Below are 16,391 nucleotides of genomic sequence, written 5' to 3'. Positions count from 1 at the left end.
CACGAAGCCTTTGGGGGATGCGTTGAGCTTCTGGTGGAACTTGCGTGTTTCTTGAGAACGGCACAGCTGTTCCATCTCCACGCACTCCGCTTCTTCCAGACGGCGTTTCTTCTCCTGAAAAAGGCGGGTCTGCTGTCTCCGCTTCCGTCTATAACGTTCCACGTTCTGTCGGGTACCTTGCTGCAGCGCGACCGCCCGCGCTGCGTCCTTCTCCTCCAGAATCTGTCTGCACTCTTCGTCGAACCAATCGTTCCGTCGAGTTAGACCCATATACCCGACGTTGTTCTCCGCTGCGTCGTTAATGGCTGCTTTGACTGTATTCCAGCAGTCCTCAAGAGGGGCCCCATCGAGCTCACCCTTTTCCGGCAACGCTGCCTCGAGATGCTGCACGTATGCAGTGGCGACATCAGGTTGCTTCAGTCGCTCTAGGTCGTACCGCGGCGGTCGTCGGTACCGAACATGTTGAACTTCAATATTTGCTCTGATTTATTCCTCGGCGCAGCGCAGGCAATCAACATATTGTATGTATCTTCTTTTGCTTCCCAGTAGAACCGCTTAATTGGTACTTTCGTATCCGAAAGCGAGCACTATTCCCAGAAATTTATAAATTTCCTGGTACGATCACAAGGATTCGTGTACCTCCTATTTGCAGTGCGTACTTATTTGTCTCTGTGGTGAAAAACCGATGTTTGAGCAAGATCACTGAGCTTAAGCGAATGTCGTTCGAGAACAACGGTTGCATTCTCATTCGAAGTAACTTTCTTTTTTCCCGGTGTCTGTTGCTGCTCTGGAGCATTCTTGTGATCAATCTCGTTCTTTTACTAGATATCCTTTTTTACAACCGTCTAGTATAGTTTTGCCACACATTTGTATAACTTTGAATCCTTTAAAAAGCAAAAATTTTAGAATTTAGATTTGCAGTTTTGTGGCTCCATTTATCAAAAACTGTTCACGTTTCAAACAGATAAAAAACAACACAACATGACATATCAAGTGACACTGACACTAAAAGCAAACCTAAACTGTTATGTGGTATCTTTAAAAATATACCAACCACATTCGTTTGATAAAAAACAGTTTTTCGAAAAGAGTTATTTATTTGTGCGTAAGTAATGGGTTAATAAAATATGCGAAATACAGAAAACATACACCAAGTATGAACATAATTTAGAATTTAGATCCAAACAAATGAGGTGAGGTGAGGTCTAGACCTCCATTCGAATGAGTTGTTTGTGTAAAAGTAGAAATATTTGCGAAAAAATTAACCGAAACAAATGTGCAGCTGCCAAATTCTTCGCCATTATTGCATTGCCAAAGAAAACAGCACACCAGTAGTAAATATTTACTCACTGCTTTGGATCGACGGGTATTACTCTTTGTTGTGTATGACACGTCAAATTTACGATGTAAATCATCATCATCAAGTGCATATAGATCACAATTCTACAACCGTCTTCGAGAGCTGTGTACATTTGTAAATTAGAAAATTGGGGTGATGTAAATAACAATATTGAAAAGGAAAACTCAAGTCATGTTTACACTATGAAATTAAATTATAGTCCATGTTAAGTTGGGATTTTATATATAATGCCGTTTCAAGTCGGTTGAAGTTCTTTAATAATCAAAGACACATTCTATCATGTTAGAAAACCAGTATACATCAACCTAATCTCCTCCTCCTTAGGCCCTCCTTAGCCGTGCGGCAAGACGCGTGGCTATAAAGCAAGACCATGCTGAGGGTGGCTGGGTTCGATTCCCGGTGCCGGTCTAGGCAATTTTCGGATTGGAAATTGTCTCGACTTCTTTGGGCATAAAAGTATCATCGTGTAAGCCTCATGATATACGAATGCAAAAATGGTAACTTGGCTTAGAAACCTCGCAGTTAATAACTGTGGAAGTGCTTAATGAACACTAAGCTGCGAGGCGGCTCTATCCCAGTGTGGGGATGTAATGCCAATAAGAAGAAGAAGAAGAAGATCAACCTAATCTTCACGTTTATACAACTTCAAATACCCCTTATAAGGTGATTTCTGGTTTGTCAGCACGAAAATCCTTCCAAAAGCACTATTGTGCCCTTCACGCGTAGGAGGAAATTCTCACTAAACAACATGATATTGAAAGGTACACGATTGGAAATTTCGAATACAGTCAAATTTCTTGGCGTAGTTCTTGATAGCAAACTTAGCTGGAACATGCATTTAGAACACGCCATTAATAAAGCGACAAATGCTCTATGGATTAGTAAACGAACTTTTGGTAGGCAAAGTGGACTTAAGACGAAAATGATCCATTGGATATATTCAGCAGAATTACCTATGGTTCGTTGGTCTGGTGGTCAAAGACGAAAAAAAGAATGCTCAGATGAAGCTCGAAAAACTTCAACGATTAGCGACTATCTCAATTACAGGTGCAATGAGCAGTACACTATATGCATTACTGTACATGCTTCCTCTGCATCAAATTGTACAATTAAAAGCTGAAAAGGTGACCTTAAGGGTACTCTTAGCATTCTAAAAAACTTCAGTATAAACTCCCTAGTAATAAAAAATGAAGACTGGATGCAGAAAAACTACAATTTCAATAGACTGTTCAAAGTAATTGATCCTGGGCGCAATAGAGGTTGCTAAGCCCGGTTTGAATTTAACGAAAAAACAGATAACCATTTTGTTATCAATGGATTTCCTCCTCAGAACTCGATGAAAACAACAACAAACAAACTTCAACTCAGTCATCTCACCTGGTGAAATTCATTAAATTCGAAACCCTGTGACTGAAAATTCAAGTTCGTGAACAATTTCACCATCTGGGTTTATTGTTCTGACGGCTATTTGTTATTGTTTTCATCGAGTTCGGAATCAGCTGGGCCAGCCAAGTGAGCTGTCAGCATGGTTGAAGAAGGACCAACACTTCGTTCAGAATCAATTACGTTTTATACTGACGGTTCAAAATTGAACAACCAAGTGGGAGCATGCAACATGCACTTTAAAACAAGTTTGGGAATGCAGTCAGTCCTTCCACAAATTGTCTTGTCGGAACCAAGTCAATCTATATTGAGTCCAAGGACACTGTGGAATAGATGGTAACGAAAAAGCCGATATGCTTGTGGGATCCGCTGGGTGAGTCCTCGTGACCTTCCATTTCTTGGTGGAATTCGATGACCGCTAAGACATCCGTCTTCCGCAAAGATAGTCTAAAGAATGCCTCTGGTTTTCGCCTGCATGGCGTGTGTGCTGAATGAGCACATATACATTTATTTTTTTTCACATACACTCATACCGATTTGTATGAATTTCCAAAATGTTCAAATGTTTGCGTTCAGCGGCGTTACGCTTCCGGTAAAAGATAACGCTGCTGTAATATGAAAGTGATGCCAAAATGACTTAACGATCCTGTTATTGTGGATATAAAATAACAGGATACAACTCAGTTCATTTTTTTGCATTTGTGCTGCGTAATGAATAATTGATTCTATCCCATTTACTACAATGCTGTCGAAACTCGGATCATCAAGTCAGTTTACAGGACCGGAACCTTTTTGCAGCCTACCAACTTCTTCTCTTCGTATGGAGCTGAAGGTATGGGAATCTATGAAAATAGAAACCAATTTTAGGAACGCAACTAATGCCAGGCAATTGGTCATTGTCCGAGTCGATATCATTTGAAGCTTATAGGGAAACTTCAAATTGATCTATGTCGCTTCTGTGACATAGAAAAAGGAGATTCGGAGCATCTGTTATGCCGTTGTCCGGCAATTTTTCGAACAAGACAAAAGTTCTTCTCCAAGGGCTTATAGAACCACTTGAGCTTGGTAGAACAAATAACAATTTGGTGGTGCATTTCATTCGAAAAGCTGAGCCGTGTTGGGGAGAAGCTGTTAGTCAAACAATGGCGCCATAATAACATAGCTAGAAAAAAAGGGAAATATATTACAATAGATCAAAAAAATGGTCGCAGTGATGAAAATACCCGACAAGGAAAAAAACCTATGTTTAGATACCACGAGAACAGTAGGGATTGCTAAATAGAACACTCCTGAAATTTCAACGAACTTCTGGAAGATTGAATACATTTAAACGGACACTCCTCAATCCAAATTTAATACCTAGTACTCGCATTTTCAAGGGCACACCACTCGATACGGAAGTAACGCACAGTTGTCATTTTCAATATTTCACGCTTGCTACGACGCAGCAAAACTGAAATAATAAAAATGACAGCGTGCTCTTGAAAACGCGAGTACTATTAAAATTGGATTCCGTGAAAAAAAGAGTGTCCTCAAGTGAATCCGAATCCTCGTCCTACTAGATCTAGTTGGATCAATAAATTCCAGCTCTGAAGCGGCTCGGTGGATGGTCGGAATCCTAACTCTGGAGTATTTTTGCTTTGGTCAAAATCGCTATCGGACCTTCTCGAATCAAGAAAAATCCTATTTTGAACTGAGCATAATTGGATCAATGCAATCCAGCTATGAGTTGATCGATGTTCGGAATCGCTATTGGACCTAGTCGGAGGAAGAAAAATCCTGGACTGGATCAGTGGTGTGATAGATCTACTGGACTTAAATGGGTAAATCAATTCATACTCTGGAATGTGGTCGATGGTTGGAGTCTCAGAGAAACCAAGCCCTTGATTGAGGTAATTGGTGAGTGGCCAAAATTGCCATCAAACCTATTCGGATCAAAAGAATTTCAACTCTAGAATGAATCTGGCGTTGATTTGGAAGCACATCTGGCTTAGTTGAATCAATAAAATCCCACTCTGAAGTGGATTGATTAATGGTCGGAATCACTATCGAAAGCAGAAGAGCCAAGAAAAACCCCCTCGCGGTAGACACTCCTATTAGGAAAATCGTCACATGTGTGCTATCATACAACCATTAATCTAGAGCTTTTTAACTCTGATAGGTCCACGTAATACGTTCAAATTATCAATTTACTACTAATCGAATATAGAACACCAGCCGAATGACATTTATTTTGCCAATTTTACGAATAAAGTGTTATAATGCCCCTAAGTAATATCGAACTAGCAACTCTGCTATTAGGAATTAGTATTACTATCCTAGCAGGGATGGAGAGCTTTATTAAGATCTCAATGCTAACTATCCTAAATTATGTGCATAAAAGCTGGGCGTTGAACGCTCGACCCCTTACTCTTCCACTTACTTACCAACGTCTTTCCTGTTGATTTGTATGTATTTTTGCTGTGCTTTCCCACCGCTTCTATTCCCTCCATCATAGTCGCCGGCTACGCCACTACCTACTCTTTGTGAATCAATGTTTAAAGCTCTGCAACGGCTGCTGGCCAGCCGGACGTTACTCTCCAATATCGACCGTTTCGATGCCAACTTTTGTGGGCATCAAAAAGAACGAGTTTCCCTCCCTTACATCGTGTGCTTTAGTTTAAATCTCCCAGATTTGCCTCCCACACGGGCACCAACGAACGAAGCAAACGGACGATCGTTCTAGGTTCCTTCCCCACGAGTCATGGCGACTTGGCGTTCGGTTTTTCAGTTCGTTGGACCCCACGACGACGACGCCAGCGACTGACTGTGTGATGGCGTGGGTTGATGTTACGCTTGAAGCCACTCACGAAACGAACCCAATTTGAGGCAGGCAGCATTTTGCATGCAACTGGAGCACTTTTCCGTACTGCACAACACCAACTCCAGCTGCGAACGTTTGATAACTTGATGGCTGCAATGGACGGCCGTTTATTATCCGTTAATTTGTATGCGCAAATTATGTATGAATTTGCAACATGCTCTAAAACTGAGCCGCTGGAAGATCTTATAACGGCACATCCTAATGATCAACGTTCGCGGATCAGATCGCACCAAGCAATCCACTGACGCTCTCATTATCTTTTTTTCTCCATTCCATTTCTCGTTCCAGGTCCTCTGGCATTTGGATGCCTTCCGACGATCGTTCCGCCAGCTCCAGAATCACGTCTGCGGTGGGCAGGACTGCATTTTCTGTGCCCTTAAGGTAAGTAGATCCTCCCAATTCCTTTCAGTCGGTACAGAATCAATTTAGGCTCCTATGAACAACAACCGAACTGAAGCTATGGACAGACTTTGTTAAAGGTCCATCAACATGGAGAGCGGTAGGAGAAGACGAGAAAATCGGCAATTGTTGCGTGATAAAGGAACTCGTTTAGAGGACTTTGTGTGATCGGGTAGAAAGCCCCCCGGCGGCGATCGCGTTTATTGCTTCATCATTGCGAGACTCCGAGGGCGAAATGCGATGACGTATTTCGGCCGCGCGGTGGCGGCCCAGCACGATAAAGACACTTGAACGAAATGCGCTAATCTGTATGAGATTTCTGGTTTTTCGGGTGAGCCCAACCGGAACAATTAAGTGGCCCATGCCGGCTGTCGCTTGATCGATTGACTTTCACTGGCGATCTGACACGGTCGTCGGTCCGTGGTCCGATGTGAAGGGTTTTTTTTCTGCTTATTTTAACTAGCGAACGAGCATAACATTGTGTCATAGTTCGATAAAAAAACGGAAGAAAGCGCGATGGTTACGCGAATTTTGGCAAAGGTTGTCAACATGGTTTGGAGGTTCCAGGCTTTCGAGGTTTGGACAGCAACAGGTAGTGGAAATGACAGCGCGTACATCACAAAATGTTTTACGCAAAACTGTGGATTTTTTGATGACTGGCGGCTTTGAATCGAACGCTGAAAACAATGAGAATTAGTACTTAATTGGAAAATTGACAATGGACGATGAAATACAGCATTTCGTACAACTGGTTAAAGCAATTCGTCAAATCATCTAATCATCAGAATCATTATTCAGACACATAGCTATCACTTCTTGTCTTCTATTTGATCGAACCATCTTACTACTAAAGGCTTAAATGTTTTTTTGTATGGAAATTATACAAATTTTGTGCCAAATTTTAATAATCTCTGTTCGGATTCCGGATGGAATCCTGTTCGGATTCCGGATGGAATCCTGTTCGGATTCCGGATGGAATCCTGTTCGGATTCCGGATGGAATCCCGTTCGGATTCCGAATGGAATCCCGTTCGGATTCCGAATGGAATCCCGTTCGGATTCCGAATGGAATCCCGTTCGGATTCCGAATGGAATCCGGTGCGGGTCCCGAATGGAATCCGTGTAGGTTTCCGAGTGGACTGCATCCCGGATACCGAATGGAATCCTGTCCGGATTCCGAATGGAATCCCGTTCGGATTCCGAATGGAATCCGTTCGATTCCGAATGGAATTCCGTTCGGATTCCGAATGGAATCCTGTTCGGATTCCGAATGGAATCCTGTTCGGATTCCGAATGGAATCCCGTTCGATTCCGAATGGAATCCCGTTCGATTCCGAATGGAATCCCGTTCGGATTCCGAATGGAATCCGTTCGGATTCCGAATGGAATCCTGTTCGATTCCGAATGGAATCGTTCAGATTCCGAATGGAACTTGCCCGATTCCGAATGGAATCCGTTCGATTCCGAATGGAATCCTGTTCGGATCCCGAATGGAATCCCGTTCGGATTCCGAATGGAATCCGTTCGATTTCAGATGGAATCCTGTTCGGATTCCGAATGGAATCCCTGTTCGGATTCCGAATGGAATCCTGTCTGAATTACAAATGGAATCACGTTCGGATTCCGAATGGAATCCCGTTTGGATTCCTAATGGAAGCGCGTTCGGACTCCGAATGGAATCCCGTTGAGAATCCGAATGGAATCCCGTTCGGATTCCGAGTGGAATCCCGTTCTGATTTCGAGTGGAATCTCGTTCGGATTCCGAGTGCAATCCAGTTCGGATTCCGAGTGGAACCTGTTCGGATTCCGAATGGAATCCGTTCGGATTCCTGAATGGAATCCGTTCGGATTCCGAATGGAATCCCTGTTCGATTCCGAATGGAATCCCGTTCGATTCCGAATGGAATCCGTTCGATTCCGAATGGAATCCCGTTCGGATTCCGAATGGAATCCTGTTCGATTCCGAATGGAATCCGTTCGGATTCCGAATGGAATCCCGTTCAGATTCCGAATGGAATCCTGTTCGGATTCCGAATGGAATCCCGTTCGGATTCCGAATGGAATCCGTTCGATTCCGAATGGAATCCTGTTCGGATTCCGAATGGAATCCCGTTCGATTCCGAATGGAACCTGTTCGGATTCCGAATGGAATCCCGTTCGGATTCCGAATGGAATCCGTTCGATTCCGAATGGAATCCCGTTCGATTCCGAATGGAATCCCGTTCGGATTCCGAATGGAATCCTGCCCGGATTCCGAATGGAATCCCGTTCGGATTCCGAATGGAATCCGTTCGGATTCCGAATGGAATCCCGTTCGGATTCCGAATGGAATCCCGTTCGGATTCCGAATGGAATCCGTTCGGATTCCGAATGGAATCCGTTCGGATTCCGAATGGAATCCGTTCGATTCCGAATGGAATCCCGTTCGGATTCCGAATGGAATCCTGCCCGACTCCGCATGGAATCCCGTTCGGATTCCGAATGGAATCCCGTTCGGATTCCGAATGGAATCCCGTTCGATTCCGAATGGAATCCTGTTCGGATTCCGAATGGAATCCGTTCGATTCCGAATGGAATCCCGTTCAGATTCCGAATGGAATCCGTTCGGATTCCGAATGGAATCCCGTTCGGATTCCGAATGGAATCCCGTTCGGATTCCGAATGGAATCCCGTTCGGATTCCGAATGGAACCTGCCCGTTCGATTCCGAATGGAATCCCGTTCGGATTCCGAATGGAATCCCTGTTCGGATTCCGAATGGAATCCTGTTCGGATTCCGAATGGAATCCTGTTCGATTCCGAATGGAATCCCGTTCGATTCCGAATGGAATCCGTTCAGATTCCGAATGGAATCCGTTCGGATTCCGAATGGAATCCCGTTCGGATTCCGAATGGAATCCCTGTCTGATTCCGAATGGAATCCCGTTCGGATTCCGAATGGAATCCTGTTCGATTCCGAATGGAATCCCGTTCAGTTCCGAATGGAATCCCGTTCGATTCCGAATGGAATCCCGTTCGATTCCGAATGGAATCCCGTTCGGATTCCGAATGGAATCCGTTCGGATTCCGAATGGAATCCCGTTCGATTCGAATGGAACTCCGTTCGATTCCGAATGGAATCCCCTCCGGATTCCGAATGGAATCCCCTCCGGATTCCGAATGGAATCTCATCCGGATTCCGAATCGAATCCCGTCCGGATTTCTATTGGAATCCCGTCCGGATTCCGAATGGAACCTCGTCCGGATTCCGAATCGAATCCCGTTCGGATTTCGAATCGAATCCCGTTCGGATTCCGAATCGAATCCCGTCTGGATTCTGAATGGAATCCCGTCCGGATTCCGAATGGAACTCGTTCGGATTCCGAATGGAATCCGTCTGATTCCGAACGGAATCCCGTCTAGATTCCGAATGGAATCCCGTTCGGATTCCGAATGGAATCCCGTCCGGATTCCGAATGGAATCCCGTTCGGATTCCGGATGGAATCCTGTTCGGATTCCGGATGGAATCCTGTTCGGATTCCGGATGGAATCCTGTTCGGATTCCGGATGGAATCCCGTTCGGATTCCGAATGGAATCCCGTTCGGATTCCGAATGGAATCCCGTTCGGATTCCGAATGGAATCCCGTTCGGATTCCGAATGGAATCCTGTTCGGATTCCGGATGGAATCCTGTTCCGATTCCGGATGGAATCCTGTTCCGATTCCGGATGGAATCCTGTTCCGATTCCGGATGGAGCCCTGTTCCTATCCCGGATGGAGCCCTGTTCCGATTCCAGATGTTGTAGTCACGTTCGAGCTGCGCGTAGAATACGTCTTTATCATCATCAATGCTTCCACAGTGTTGTTTATTCTGAAGATAATGAACCGGCTTTTGATTATCACTCTACACTTTTCTCCAATTAATCCCACGATGTTTTTGTGCCTATGGTAAAAGATTATTAATGATCAAATAGATTTACAATGTTTTAAAATATCTCAATTGTTTTCTAAACTATATGCCTTCGATATCGGGCATAATTTTCCTTTCCTGTTTTGTCATTCATGACTACATTTTCAATTCTTTCCGTTTGAACAGTATTTTCTGTGCAAGTGATCCTCAACTGCTTTGAGAATCCAAATAGTCTTAAAGATGAACCATATCGGAATTCAAAAAATGTCATCACAAGTGAACTCGGTGTATTTCACCTTTACCGAAAGCTCGCTCATCAACGACCCCGAAATACTGTTACGACAGTTCAAATTAATCACGGTCTGTCACCTCTTTGTCATCTGATACAGTTGTTTATTTACGTCGGCGCGCATTCCACATGAGTAACTCCTAGAAATTCCACACGACACTACAACGCCTTTACAACAATATTGAATATAATATATTAATTCAATTCATATATCACTCGTTCCATTCGATGACGATCCCAACTCGTCGAGCATGAAAAATATTGCGCGTGGAACTGCACAAACTTTTGCGTGAGCTTTTGCTGACGGCCGATTCACTAACCTCGATCAGTCAGGCACGTAACTTATTTTCGTCTAGAAAAGGAAGTTACGGTTTTTTTATGTGCCTTTTTAAGGTCTACTCTCCGGGATTGGCAGCATACTAATACAGCTGGAAATCACAGACGCCATCCGCCACCGCCACCGTTTGTCTTTGCTAATATTGTTAGCCAATTGCAAATTGCCACCTACGTGCCTGTTGTGTAAGCGTCGGGCCGTCCATTATTAAATCCCATTTTTTCATTGCTTTTTCAAGATATACGATCAATGATCATTAAACACCCACTAATGGCAGACCATTATACAATAAACTTAAAGGCTCCCCCAGACCTAAGCGATTTCATCGCCGCGACGGCGACAACTAGTCGCCGCGATTCTATCGTTGGGTCGCTGCAGGCAATTTTCTATCTACGCTTCCATACCAATGGCGACAGAATCGCTGTCGCCAAGCGATAGAATCGCGTCGCGATTGTCGCGTCGCGTGTGTTTGGGGGAACCTTAACTCGATACGAGCCGTCTCCAGACGCCACTTCATCGACTCTAAATTTGCGGATTCTACATCCGATCGCGCATAACTGGTTGCCTGCATTTGGGCGCTACGCTACAACTCTTTTGCGCTACCTCGATTCGCCAGTCAGCCGCTTGCGTTGCCTTCCGTCGGCAATGCCGCAGACGATCAGCTAGTTCAGTACGAGCGGTTTGTCTCGATCTCAAATCTCGGTCACTGCAAAGCGGAGATCGTAAAAAAAGAAACTCTTCTGAGTTTCTTTCCCTTCTTCACGACTGTCTTTTCTTAACTTCAGCCTAGCGCGTATACGTTTCCAGGCACCAACACATGCGCAATATCACTGCGCCGTCATCGTCTTCTTCGTTCTCTTCGTTGCACAACCCGCACTACCATCCACCCAGCAAAGTTTCTTGATTACGTTTTACGCTTGATTTGATCCCCTGGGTTCGTTCCGACTGTCTAATAACTTGTACAAATACAGTCGGCGAAGGGACCCCTGGCCGGGAGAAGTATCCGATCGACCCTCAGACAGAACGCAGCATAGGGCACCCAAGCGGAGTAGCGAATAAGAAAGGTGCGAGATTGTACCTGCGCTTGAGGTGACTTTTGAGACCAAACCGAACCTTTTTCCTCCCTCCTCTGTATGGCGCAAGTGTGGCCTGGTTGGTTGGTGATGCACTTTCTCAACCTTTGAAGGAAAAACGGAATGGCAAGATAAGGCACCGACTGGTTCCGTCGTCGCGATGATAAGAGACGTCGTCTGAGTTAATATTTGAGAGACCGTTGAAACAATGATCCCCATTCATCGCGCAACCAGCGAGATGATTTAAATTGCCCCAAAAAACACACGGCTGCGCTGCATCATCATATGAGGCAACGCACTTGGGTAAACATTGCGTTGCGTTGTGGAGGCGATATACGAAGCGGGCAGTGACGCGGCAAGAAGTTTTAATTACCACGCGTACGCGTCGTCGCGGCACATGTTCGGGGCGGCTCTCCTGATCGGCCCCGATCCGGCACAAGTTGTTGTTCAATATTTGTTCTTGGATACTACATAGGTTGGGGGTTTTTCCTTCCTTTTCCGTGAAGTGAACGGACGTCAAAACGCGATCCACTCGGCAGCATCGCCGAGCGGACTGTTAACCAACAACGGAACCAACAAACGACTTTTCGGAACGTTGAGCGGTCACCACCAGCAGAGAGGAAGTAGCGTTTGTGCGAAGAAGCTTCGCCGCGTCGTGTCTCCCCGCGCAGCACGGTTAAAACAAAGACTAGAGGTGCTAATTTTTGGGTGAAGTATGAAATTAGATTTTTTTTTACTTTGATGATGATCTGCACTGCTCGGTGCGTGTGGTCAATGATGCTTGAAAACAAAAATAATTGCAACGTTAAATGGCTACTCGAAACAAAGTGGCAACATGACGACCTAATGCTAGATCCCGAGGTGGGAATTAAACTGTTGAGCTGCGGTTAGGCAAATGGTAATTGGTAATGGATACCGTATTGGGGGTATTTCGGTTGATTTCTAGGGGACTTTGACAAAAATAAGCCCATAAATGGAATTGACACAACTGCTGGTTCATGCCCTAATCTGTTCAGGGCTAAATGCATCATCTGACCTTTACATTGCCGTTACCTCATCAAAGAACAATAGCTTGGGCATTCCTCCCAGTAGCTTTAGTTCGAAACTTTTGTACTTCAACCTATCACTGAATTCCGACTACGGAAGTGCAACAACTTTAGCAAATCTGCAAATTGCCCGAAGGAAGTAAAAGCCAAATCAAAACAACACACATCCGGCGCATCCCTTCTGGGTTGTTGCAACAATAAAGCAGTGATAGCTTAAGTGCAATTACCACTCTAATGGCGACGACGACAACATGTTCGCAATTGCCAGACAGGAAATCAGATAATCAGGCACCCTTCGACCGTGCCCGGTTCCGTTTTCCTTCATTCTCAAAAACATGACCTTTTTTACGACGGGTTTGCGATTTATGTCGTTCCTTAATTCCAAAAGCTCTGCAAAGGTTCCTCACTTAATTGTGTCGTCGCATCCCGTCGTTCAAGTCACTCCGAGTCCGAACCTCGGCTCACGTTTACGCCGCGCCGTACCTAACGTGATGACCTATCAATGTCTCTTCCACTCTCGAGTGCTTCGAGTGCGCTTCTTCTACCTCCAACAATCGATCGATCGATTTGGCTGCTAATGTGCCTATAGGAAAGAGGACCGAGAGTGTGTCTCTGATGGTGGATATTTATTTTCTGATGTGACACAAAATCATGACTGAGGTATGGATGGCACGGATGAGCTCCCATCATGCATCGCTTTGAAGCACACTTGTTTTGATCGAAGCCAGCCGATGATGCAAAGACGGAGAGAGAGAGACACCAAGAGGGTGAATCTTCATGATCTTTGTCGATGATGACGACCAGGGATGAGGGTTGCGACATTTATAGTCACGATTTCTGTTTCAGCGCTTCACTGAATGTTATTGAAGCTTGTTTTTTCTAAATGCATACATCTTTTTCTTCCATTTCAAAAGGGGCACTCGAAGAAGATCAGACCTGGGAAAAGGTGATCGGCTATGGCTTTGTGTGACATTACTGTTTTCGTTCGATGCGATCGTGTGAATCAAGGACGACGATTTGAAGTAAGAAGATCGAAACGGTTCCTACATTCAGAGTTTTCGATTTCTACGAATATTTTCTAATTACAATACAGCAGCTCAAACGCAATCCCTAATTACAATCGATGAAGCCATACAATAGCTAGTCAGCTCGGTCAATCAGTCGTGAGATGGATGGATGGAATGACACTCGGTAGAACCAATCTATCAATTCTATCTCGGGGATCAATGTCTGAAGTAACTCGATTCCAACCGATTCCACTAGTCAATACACATTTTATTCATTTCCCCCTACCCTCGGCCAACCATCCTACGACCGCACCTGTTTACATCAGTTGGCATTGCACAGCGGTTCGGTTGGACAAAAAGTTGAACTATTTTTGTTTCTCGGCAGTGTTCCATTAAGACAATAAAGTCCAATAGAAGTAAATCAATTCTAATCATAAAATTTTGAATATAATAATGGAATTAAACATGATCTTGAGTATCGACAAGTTTTCATGTGCGTATCAGTGCTGGAATCTTCTTATTTTACCTAATTTTAATCGAATTTGCCGCCATAAAAGAGCATGTAAAAGCATTAAGGGTGGAAAACCAAGCTATGTATGTGTGTGTGTCCAATCTAACCTCCCTGGCTGGCAGTGATGTTATGAAAAAAAAACTGTCTGTATTACACGCAGATTTAATCCGGGAGTTAGAAAGTGTAGGCTCTACTGCAATTCCAGTGACCCGTTTCAGACTGCCTGGTATTTCATGACCAGTCCGAGGTCACTTTTGCTTACAATAAGCCCCGCCTGTTGCTGCTACCACTATCAATTGAATTGGATAATGGATCCATAAACAAACTTCCAAATTTTTATATCCGGCGCGTATTCAGTTTTATAAATTGATAATTTAGTAAAGCATATTGAAACAATCTCACCAAAATTATCATCCTCCGGATAATGGAATTGAGGAAGCGAATTATACTCCAAGTGTCCACGGAATCAGTGACGCATCGCACGGAAAATGGCAGCCAAACTTTTATTATCCACCATGGAATACCTCGTCGGTAGGTAACACAAAAAAACAAAGGAAATCTTTAATTTGACAGTAAGAAAAAATACGGAACGAAAACCTAAACACGTCCGTTTTCTTTCATGGCACACTACGTTTTCAGGGTTGTAAACCAAGCTATGTATGCTTCAATGATATTTTTACAATAATAGGGGAACGGTTCGCAACTTCATCTCATTGCTCCTATTTCCATCCCAACAAAAACAAAGCAATGGAAAGGAATTTGGTTTGTTTATTTTTTTTTGTGATTTTTTTCGCATGTTGACAAAAAGAAGCGACGAATTTGGTGCCGTATTTCATTGTTTAGCGATGAGATGGATATATGTACAGTGAGATGGAGATCGGAACAGTTCGCCTGCTTCTAATTTCTAATTTCTGAAGAAACATGATAAAGTACGACATGTCTATTAGTTAAAAACTATTCAGCAGCTTAGATTTTTACAAATTTTAGATTATCACAAATTTCTTTTTATTTCACAGGACTGATTTGTCTCAAATCCAACCAAGAACTGAGTCTAAATTATTTCACTGGACTGACTTATTCCACATTCAATCAACAACTGTATCTAAATTGTTTCGCCGGACTGGCTTGTCTGAAATCCATCCAACCACGAACCACACTGATCCTAAATTATTTCACTGGACTGACTCGTCCCAAATTTGACCAACAATTGAATCTAAATTACTTCACTGGACTGACTTGTTTCAAATCCAACCAACAACTGAGTCTAAATTACTTCACTGGACTGACTTATCCCAAATTCAACTAATAATTGAATCTAAATGACTTCACAGGACTGACTTGACTTGTCTCAAATCCAACCAACCACTGAATCTGACCTGTTTATAAAACAATATGGTCTGCAAAGTGAATATTAAAATAAGTTTTGGTTGTGAAGAAAGAATCAAATATATTGCATTCAACTCCACTCTCCCATGGAAAACTCTGAGCCGCCACCCTTGAAGAATTCAGATGCCAACCAAGGCATCTTATACTTTCTCCTCGGTCACCGTGAAGTACGCATGTCACAAAATTCATGAAAAGTCTAAGCCCTTACACTACAGTCAAGCACTTTTTGCCAGCGGCTTTAACCCTTTCAGGACGGATGGGACATATTTGCCCAGCGCGCTAGGCATATATGACCAATCCGTCCTGAAAGGGCTGAGTCATGCCAGACCTGTTTTTGAAATCTGGAAAGAGGTCATTCCCATCCTAAAATGTTCATATCTTCCTGCCAGAATGTTCGTGTCAGCAGGAACCATTGTTACCACTGTCAGCGCCAGCTATTGTTATCAAAAGGGGAGCCAATTGGTTCAAGAACAATAGCCAGTGAGAACAATGTTGTGATTGCATTTTTCTTGTCGTACCCAATCTCTGTCTCATCCAGTGATCGTTATCACACGGCTCATCGCCGCAGCCATCAACTGCTGTGTTTGGTGAAGGGGAGAGGTGATCTACCCGAATCCCATGTGGCCGAAATGAACGTTTGGTCGAAAGAGATATGCAGTCGAAAATGTCGTGCAGCCGATCAGGTAATTTCTTCCGAAAAAATCGTTTGACCAAAACGGTCATTAAGCCGAAAATGCCTTTTGGTCGAAATGGTCGTTAGGCAGAAAGGGCCATTTGGTCGAAAATGACTTTCGACTGCAATGGCCATTTGGAAATATAAACCATTAAACCGAAATGGTCGTTGAGAAATGT

The 16,391-nt window shown here is 43.8% G+C and overlaps 1 protein-coding gene across 1 annotated transcript in view; it reads left to right on the top strand.

The window, feature by feature from the left end:
* Window positions 1–16,391, top strand: part of LOC134205702 (uncharacterized) — a 78,804-nt gene that overhangs the window by 10,196 nt on the left and 52,217 nt on the right. Inside the window, exon 2 of the mRNA XM_062681234.1 lies at window positions 5,895–5,987. Coding sequence (XP_062537218.1) covers window positions 5,895–5,987 — 93 coding nt within the window. The remainder of the gene's footprint in view (window positions 1–5,894; window positions 5,988–16,391) is intronic.

Source organism: Armigeres subalbatus, chromosome 1, assembly GCF_024139115.2.
Source record: "Armigeres subalbatus isolate Guangzhou_Male chromosome 1, GZ_Asu_2, whole genome shotgun sequence".
NCBI classification, from domain to species: domain Eukaryota; kingdom Metazoa; phylum Arthropoda; class Insecta; order Diptera; family Culicidae; genus Armigeres; species Armigeres subalbatus.
The sequence above is the reverse complement of the archived record's forward strand: the minus strand, read 5'-3'. Positions and strand labels throughout refer to the sequence as shown.